At 32.4% G+C, this 9,515-nt stretch overlaps 1 protein-coding gene across 1 annotated transcript; it reads right to left on the reverse strand.

Moving 5' to 3' along the window:
- Positions 1 to 486: 486 nt before the first annotated feature.
- Positions 487 to 3,123, reverse strand: LOC128204164 (cystatin-like). Its single transcript, XM_052905539.1, has 3 exons — positions 2,862 to 3,123; positions 2,042 to 2,101; positions 487 to 795 (listed from the first exon to the last, which is right to left on the reverse strand). Exons 1-3 carry the CDS (start codon positions 3,045 to 3,047, stop codon positions 667 to 669), a joined length of 375 nt encoding a protein of 124 aa, XP_052761499.1. The 5' UTR covers positions 3,048 to 3,123; the 3' UTR covers positions 487 to 666.
- Between the last annotated feature and the right edge of the window lie 6,392 nt (positions 3,124 to 9,515).

Below are 9,515 nucleotides of genomic sequence, written 5' to 3' on the forward strand. Positions count from 1 at the left end.
AATTTGAACGATATACGAACCACTTGTGATTGTAATGTCTACTTGGACCCGAACAAGGAAAACAACTTCATTTTCTTGTCCTTAGAGTCTAAGGGTTGTTGTTTTTTTACCTCAGGAAATTGGCTCAAGACAATGCTGTACATGTGATTCCTATGACATTCATAGCCGCAGTAATTTGTTAAAAAAACTACAATCTCCGCACAGGGATAGGTAAAAAAAACGAGTCAATGATCGTTAAGAAAGGGGGATTATTGCTTTGAAGTTTGTTAAGAGAAACTTCTACTTTTATCAATTCGACCTAATCGAAACGAACGCATTCGATGTTGATGTATTTGTACCGTAAAATTATAGGGGACGGTTTTATTTGATTCATACTTTCGTTTGGATGTAATATACAAGATCACATGTATGTTTTAACATAATGGTTTAATACAATACAGTAAATATAAGACCACACTGCTTTGATGGGAGAAATAACTAAGGCAATTTACTTTCTTGGTTTTGTTTTATTAGTTTAAAAATCTAAATGATATAAAATTTTGGAAATACAAAGGAAGTTTTTTCACTTTCGACTCGAAACGCGTTCAAGGTAAACAACCGTAAATGTTAATGATATCTTTCCGTACGATTTTGTTTGATTTAACATTAGCAAATTCCCTTTGTCCATTATTTCCTGGAAACGACGGGCGAGGCTGGGGTTATTTGGGTTAGATCGCAACACATCTTGGTCAACTCCTTGTAGCCTTTCCATTCTGCCGTCACTGTCTCCAGGGTACAAGTGTAGAATTTCTTGGACTGAAATGAAACAAAAAATCAAAAGGGCATTTTAACACAAAATTTTCACTTGTTGTATCAATTTGAACTGAAAAGAAATTGTGTGTATTGAAATGTTATTAAAACTGACCAAAACCTAATTTTGGTATCTTGTGGCACAAAAGTTTTGAAGTTGTTAAAACAATTATATTTAAAAACGATGGAAAGTTAGTGAATGATAAAACACATAATTATTGACAAAATTAATGATTAAGTATGAAGTTATGTATGAAGTATAAAATTTTGCATTATGTCATTTGAATAATAATTGATGTATAAATTTTAATATTTACTTTAAAATTCTCCGTATCGTTGCAACAAATACTTTTCATTATTGACAAATATTTGAATAAAAACAAACATGACTTAATTTGGACAATCCTTTTGCTGCTGTTTAGAAAACATACAGTTTTGCCATAAAATTATCGATAGAAAACGACATGAAAAGTGATGAGAAAAAAATGTATATTGTGTTTCGATAATTTAACTTAACAGCATCTTTGCCATGCAGAAGTTTGACGGGAAAAACTAATAAAAAAATCTAGGGCAGGCAACATAGATATAAACGCAAATGAGTGCACGATTTCTTAGGAACATCATTTAACCAAAGCTCAACAATTTGAATGTGCTGAAGTAAATAAAAACTCGAGGTATTAGGATAGCATTGGCTTCGTTTTCATAGTTGTCATCGACGTTCGATTGTTTTAACCTAGGTCAAAATTTAAAACCCATTCAAGATATTCCAAAGAAATTTGGTATACATCTTGCCAGAATACAGGAATGCCTATGAAACTGGCTGTGATTCTCGCTAAGCGACTATCTAGTAAGGTTAATGACGTTTTTTTTTAAAGACAGGCAAATGGAACAAAGGAACTTAACAGAAAAACTCTTACGTCTATCAAATGGATATAATTCATGCAAAAAACATTTTCCAAAAATGTATCCAAAAATATGAGGGTTAAATTAGCTGATTTTTTTGTTTTATCTCCGTTCGATATCATTTTAGCTGTTGATCTATAGCGAAACATAAATGAGCGGAACTCATTCAAAACATTGAACATTTTAAGCGTATACTATTTCTTTCTTTTAAGAACCATTTGCAATGCCCTATTTATTAGTAATTAGATATCATCATACAACAGCATTTTTAGATATTTATGTAACAAATCGGAATATATTTAAGAAATAATCATTTAAACATCCAATTTGTAATAAAACTGTTACTCACTCCGTCTGCCATGTCTCGTCGAACGTTAGCCTCCAAGATGTGTTTGGAGCCCGCAACAACCTGTAGATATGTTTGACATCGTTGAAATATATTGAATCCAGCACTTGACAATTTTTATCACATATGAATGTATTTGCCATTTTCCAAAACGATTAATATATGATACCATCAGACTTCAGGTATGAAATATGTGGACCTGGCACCTTCATAGTTCCTTTGATTTTATTTGCACGAACACTAGATAAAAAACTATTTTTTAAACGTCAGGTGTTTTTAGGTGTTCTTAGCAATAGAAACTCAACATAACGTTTTTCATACACAACAATTTGAATCTGACGAAACTTTCACAACAAAACGAAAAAAAAAACTAAGAAATTATCAGAGATTACGATATCGTTGACATCTGATGCATGCAGCATTTGAAAGACTGTAAAACTTTAATATATAGATATAGAGAATAAATGTTTGATTCAGTGATTTATCGTTTTATCCAACCGAGGGAGCACCAAAACCTTTCGTTGTATGTCGATATAGGAGAAACATTTCCAAAAACGAAAATGATTTAAGAATACAAATAGATACACATGTATGGGCATACGAGCTCCAACAATACTAGCTACTATTAAACCATAAACACAACTTGTCATCATCGGGTATGAAAATCGTTCTATCCCGTATTTCCAAAGTAGATTTTGAAACTGTATTCACAGTTTGTCGCAGTAAAGCTGTACTAATTTTTGTTTAAAATGACGACATAAGATTAATGGTAAGCTATTTCTGCGCAAGCTTAAGCAGCACTAACTTATATGTTGCAACATACCTGGCGGGAGGCCTTAGTCAGTTCCACTAATGAATACTCCGAACCCAGTTCCTCAATTGCAAAAGCAGCGGCGGCCTGCACCTCAACGTCATCTGTGCCAATCTGCGACGCCCCGCCTGGAACTCCCTGTATTGTTGCGTATGTCAAGCATACGGCGGCGAGAGCGCAGTAAGTTACAGTGTTCATCTTCTCTTTTTAGTGTAATAAAAGGTCGGTGTTTGACTAGAAATATACACGGTATTGCAGTAGAAACAAAGTTAGTACTGTGGTATTCTTGTTATGACGGAGTTTTTATATGTTTTCATATGTTAATGTATTAAAACAGATGAGACAGCCTTGAGACAGATGTCGCCTTATGCTTTCCCTAGGCGGTCGTGCTAGTATGTGGCAAACAATTAGCCATTTAATTTTGTCAACTGTGTTTTTTCGACTGTGCACAGGTGTTTTTGACAGTCAAATGCAGTCATTCAGCTGAAAAATTTACTGTGTTATAAATCAAATAATGATGCTTTTCTTTTGTTGTTGTTGTTTTTTGTAAAAAATATATAATTATTTAGAATTTAATTGTAATTGCAAACATAAATTCCATCTTTTATAAAATTGTCTTCATTGTGTTGTTCATAAGTATCGTATTCAGAAGTATTTTAGATAGTATTATATTAATTAAACAATGGTCGTTTCCGTTCTACAGTGTTCCAACACTACTGTTGTTTTTTATGATAAATTCGGGGAAAAACATAATTACAAACGAAATATAATATTATGATAATGCTGTTGCGAAATAACAAAAATAATATCATTCACATCATTCCTCGGAATCATCAAAAGGATGCTACGTTGTGACTTTATATAAGAAAAAGACCTTCAGTGACAGAAGTTTTAGAACTACTGGCCCTAAGCTTTGGAATGATCTGCCTCTGAGCCTAAGACAAGGTGATTCAGTAAACGTCTGAAACATTTGAAAATTCTTTTTAGGGATTATTATGCATTGTTCTAAAACGTATACGCATGAACTATTTACCAATATATTGACGAGCTGTTGTCTGTTTACACGTTGGTGAACACCCATCATATAATAACATGTTGTATATAATTTATATACTATGCATTGAACTATGTATCTAATGTACTGTGTGCAAATATTCGTGAGTTTTTCATTGATTACTGGTTATTTAATGCTTGTGTCTGTATTGCTTTATTGCTTTTATTATCTTCTAATTCATTATTGTACAACGCCATTGGATATCTATTTATATGTAGAAATAGGCGTTTAACCAAATAAACAACTTTCAAGTTTCACCAAAGAAGCCCAATAAAATCTCAAAACGGCCAAAAACATATTGCTATACATAAAGATATAAGTTTTTATTTGTTATCAGTTTAATGGAATATCATGTGTCTAGATTAAGCCTGTCGGGCCAATTAGGCTATGTCGGGATTGCCGCTCTGCCTGTAAAGGTGTGCTGGTATCGACACGGGATAAGGCTCTATGGGAATTATTGATTATATCCAGTTTCACCTTAAACCCAACCCACTTAACTGCACTATGAAGTACCATTAAATAGAAATAAAATGCCGACGGGGTACATGACTTTGATAGGCAACCTGATTTTGTTTGAAAACAATTTCAAGTCATGTGAAAACAATTGCAATTGGTGTTAAATCATTAATATTGCTTGCACTACACTGCATACTGTCAAAATATAATATTTGTTTCAAGGAGATGTGATATGTTAGTCATATGATATGTGTTGACGTTATATTGAATAATGATATTTTAATTCCTAATATTCCCTGCGGTCACATAGATTAAAAAGCGCAGAAAGTTCACCCGATCATTTATCTTCGTCACATTTGATCCCCATTATCTTTGTCTACATATTATTTCATTAATTGGCAACATATGGCCTCACTGTTCAATGCTTTTTGGATTGCAAAATTCATTATCATTTATATGGTGACATTCAATGAGGACAGGTAATACTTCAAGATAAACCATATTGCTTGACACATCAACAGCTGTAATAACTATAAATTACTGCAGTTTAACAACGTCAGAACTATTGAAAGGCCAAAATAGGGCTATTGGGCATTTCAAAATTTTCTGACATTTTTAACTGCAGTAGTAAACAGTTATTTTTACTAAATCGTGCGTCGGAGTGACCCCTTTAATACATCTGAACAAAAAATAAAAAATAAGTTGAATGTCCCTAAACATTTTACAAATCATATGACACCAATGAATGCGATCCTTCAAATGAATATGGTTTGTTTTGCGTTGATCCTTGTATGTTGAAAGGGGCACTTTATAGGCAGAGAAAGCTTTTAAGCATTACATTTAACACCTGCCCGTTTGAAAGCATAGGGGCATTGTATTGAACATCATTCCGTTTAAAGAGGCACACATATTGAAATAAATATGTTTTATTTGAACCTAATTATCTAAACAAGACTTTGTGTGCGGATAACATTATATTAGCGATATTTTGGCGTTCTATTAAGCTGGGAAATGTGTGGCCACGCAGCCATTTGTTGCATTACCCCATTTCTAAAGTATAATATATTTTGTCTGCTTACAAATCATTTGATAATTTAAGTCAAATAACTTAATAAATTATTTAATTCTTTGTGCCTCTTTCAATCAGATATATGTCCAATGTTATTCTTATACGTTTGTCCCTTTAGGTTCCACTGTATTATTGTCGTATGGCTAACACGATGCTATTGATCTTCTTCTAACAACGTCGTTGTTAAGTTTAAGGTGAAATAGTTTATGATTTGCGCATATACTTTGATAAAACATTTACAGCATTAACAGTTGTTTAGAATGTTGTAAGAGAATACTGCAGATTACAAGTGGGTCCATGGAGCGTCCTGAGTTGTAAGGATTTGAAATTAAACAACCATGAATTTAACAAAAATGTTTATTTGAACAAATTTCTGAACATGTGGCCCCATCCTTTTAAATATATGTATGTTGGCACCATTAGGATTTCAAGTTTTACAGTCTGTTCGTTTAATTTCTTTCTGAAAATTAAATCAAGACATAACTGTACTTTTAATGGAAATGTCATTGTAATTTACGCCAAATGATTTGCAATGCATGGCTAATAAAATTCATTTGCATGTCTGAAAATAAAACTTGTGTAAAACGTGTTTTGCTTGTCTTGTCTTATTACCAAAATGAATGAAACCAATCCAACCATCCATATAGATGTTTTCCAAAGCAGCGATATAACTGATCATGTTGTTCGGAGATTGCAGAACAAATCTAAACTCATATACTACTCGTATGTGCCTAAAGCTTAAATGGTAAAATACCATGGCCCTTTTGTTTCTAAGTATTTCAAAACGTAAGACAATTTTAAAAGTGATATACTTCATACAATAACATATTAATTCAAGCCGGTTGTTGATGAAATCTTAATTAAAACTGTTACCTATTTCGTGACATTAAGCCCTAAAGGTTCAATATTAAGTTTAAAGTCCCATTCTTTTTCAGTGATGTTAACTGTTGTTTTTGTTTCTATATCCAAATGACTCCTCTTAACCTTTTTGACATTTCTTCACACCCAAAAATACTAAAGTATACTCTAAATTAAACGCACACAACGTCATTACAAAATGTGCAAAGCACGTGGCTTTCTGAATAACTCTGTCGTTTATATACAATTGAATTGCATTTTTAATTAAGAATGTCTTTGAGTTGGAAACGATTTCCCGGTATTGCATCTTAAAACACTAATTGTATCATATTTTTACTTTATGATGTCAAAATTGCAAAAAAAAATAGTTATCGAATAAAAAAAGGCTTGGTTAAAGTGGGGGTGCGAACCCACGCCTGTAAAAGCAAGATCATTTTACACAGTTAATCACGAAGCAACACGGAGTTGTTGACGGTTATATGAAAATTGTGGTCCTCAAGAACGATATCAACATTCGCTAGACAATTCAAATTCATCGCTGTTCGTCAGTTAATTACTTTTGGGGGTTCGTCCTTTGAATGGTCAATAAAACACTAAGAAATAAATTCGGGGCTGACAAATAGTTGATGATCCACATATTTGTCCAAAATATTGAATACAAACATGCAAAATTATCAATACACGCATATGAACCCCATAGTGAATAATTTCAAAGTATTTAAGGATTGTTCTTATGACCAGGGCGTTATTTTCGGTATTTCTGTTTAGGAAAGTCAAACTTATATGGTAAATCCCCCTTTTTCTTAACTTTGTACAATATACTGTTTGAGACATTTGTTCCTACATAGTTTACAATTAATATGGCTTCTTTTTCATATTTAATTCTCGCTGATTGACAAACTAGACACGCATATATAATTACAAGTAAAGTCATCAAGACAACGCATAATTTTACGAAGCTTCTTTAATGTGTTATTGATGATTTATGATTAACCGCTTGCAGACAACATTAGTTCTACAATATTTAACCATTTTTCCTGGAGAGAGGAAGAACTCTTATTCCTGATTAACATTAGTTATACAGTTTTCAACAAAATCATCACTTTTAATAAAACATTTTTACCTCGAGGGTCGAAGAAATCTTATTCCTGATTTCTTTTTGTATTTCTGTGGATTTGTAATGAATATTTCCCTTCGCTATGAAGATTTAGGTTCTGATAAACATCGAAAGAAAACCTATAAATACTGACACTGGTGAAGTCGTTTGAACGTTTCTTAGTTGGCCATATGAGATGGATTTGCTATTGGACTTGTTTGCAGATGTTTTCACCTGTCAAATATTGGATTTCTTTCATTGTTATATATCAGTCTTATGTTTATGGATAAATTTTAAATTGTTTTTATAGTCATAAAACGAATAGTAAATCAGAGAATTGCTGAGAAAAATAATTATAAAACGAAAATAGAATAAATAATATTTGTTTTATGTATATATGTTTATTTCATTTATTAAATAAATGTGCATTTTACTTGAACAGTGTTACTGTGTATGGCATTTTTTTCTAAGTTGTCAACAGTTATCTTTTATTTGAATGATTTGATTATTAAATTGTTATTACTGGATTACGAACATTGATGTCACATATGGAACATGTATAATGTATCAAGCTGGCTGTAAATAGTGCAGAGATATTCGAAAGCGTTGTGACATTAATTTATAACGAAAAAGCTTAACAATTATTGTAAGAAACGTTATACATCCAGAAAAGGTGTGTACACTATGAAACATGACGTCATGTGTGGAAAATGTAGCATTTATCTCACTAGTTATAACTGACGCAGCGGTATTCATCAGCTTTGTGACGCCATACTGGGTGGTTTCTGACGGTGATCTCACAACAGGTCCTGTCCATAACGGCCTTCTTGCCACCTGTGAAAAAGACTCGTGTACCGTGATTTACAATGACGGAAGGATTGGGAGTGAGTTTCCAGGTAATCTTAGTATATGTTCTTAAAAATATTGTATAGCATGGATATAATAAGTTCGTCTTTCATTCTTTCAACAGTTTAAAGTAACTGTAGAAAATCGTGTTGTTGTTGTTGTTGTTGTTTAAAAACGTGAGTGCGACATGAGTGTACGAGGGTTATTAGACCAGAAATTAGAATATAATTATTTCTTCGTAATATATGTTTGTAGTGTATGCGAAGCTGTTTAAAATCAAGCATACGTTTGAAAAAGATGGTACATTGTTTGGGTTAACATTTTAAATTTGGCAAATTAATATTTTAAAATGTCTACAATAGTGATTTAACCTGATATAGGAAGGTTTGGTACAGAATCTCGGTTCTCAAAATAACAAATTATAGCATACACACCTCTCTATCTTTTTGAGAGATGCTTGTGGGAACAAAACACTATTAATACGCTTGCCATGATTTCAAAGTTTCAAAAACACGTTTAAATATGATCTCTAAAATCTTAGCCAATCAAGGAATTAATTGCGTTATTGATGTCATTATAGGTTTTTTTATAGCAGTTTCGTTGACAAAAGTGTTTGATGTACAAAAGGTCCGAGCGCACTTTAACCAGCTCAACTGTGTTCATACCCCCGATGACGATATCCGTCACGCAATTCATCACTTATATTTACACCAATACTTTATTATTTCTTTCCATAATCGTTAATAAAATAAGTTATTTCATTTATGAAACGTTTCAGAAATTCATTCTAACCATTACCGTAAATGAAACGACCCAATCGGTTAACACAATTTATTGCTAAGGACAAAACACAGTCCAATAATAAAATCAATTTGTAACGTAAACTATTAACGCTTATGACAAAAACAACATTTAACAAGTCATAGATTAAAACTGTTCAATATGTTGATTTAAAATATTCGTGGGCTGCTAAAAGATAACAAACAAAAGTACACGATTAATAAAAGTACGTGATGCCTCGCGATCCGAAAATCTTCTAAGCTGATGCATTCATCAGAAAATTAAAGCAATTTCTGAAGGGCTGTTCATTGTAGCTGAGGTTTAAATATTTGAATTTAAAATATAATTGTTGAGATTTTTGGCTGCAACGTAAATACACTACAATATGCTCACAAATTTAGTTTAAAGTGTAACATTACGAGTGTTACATATCGATTATTCAGAGATCTAGCGTTAAAAACGTTGTTTATTATTCAACAGGTGCACAGTAGAAGCCTGCTGCCATTT

Source organism: Mya arenaria, chromosome 10 (genome assembly GCF_026914265.1).
Source record: "Mya arenaria isolate MELC-2E11 chromosome 10, ASM2691426v1".
NCBI classification, from domain to species: Eukaryota; Metazoa; Mollusca; class Bivalvia; order Myida; family Myidae; genus Mya; species Mya arenaria.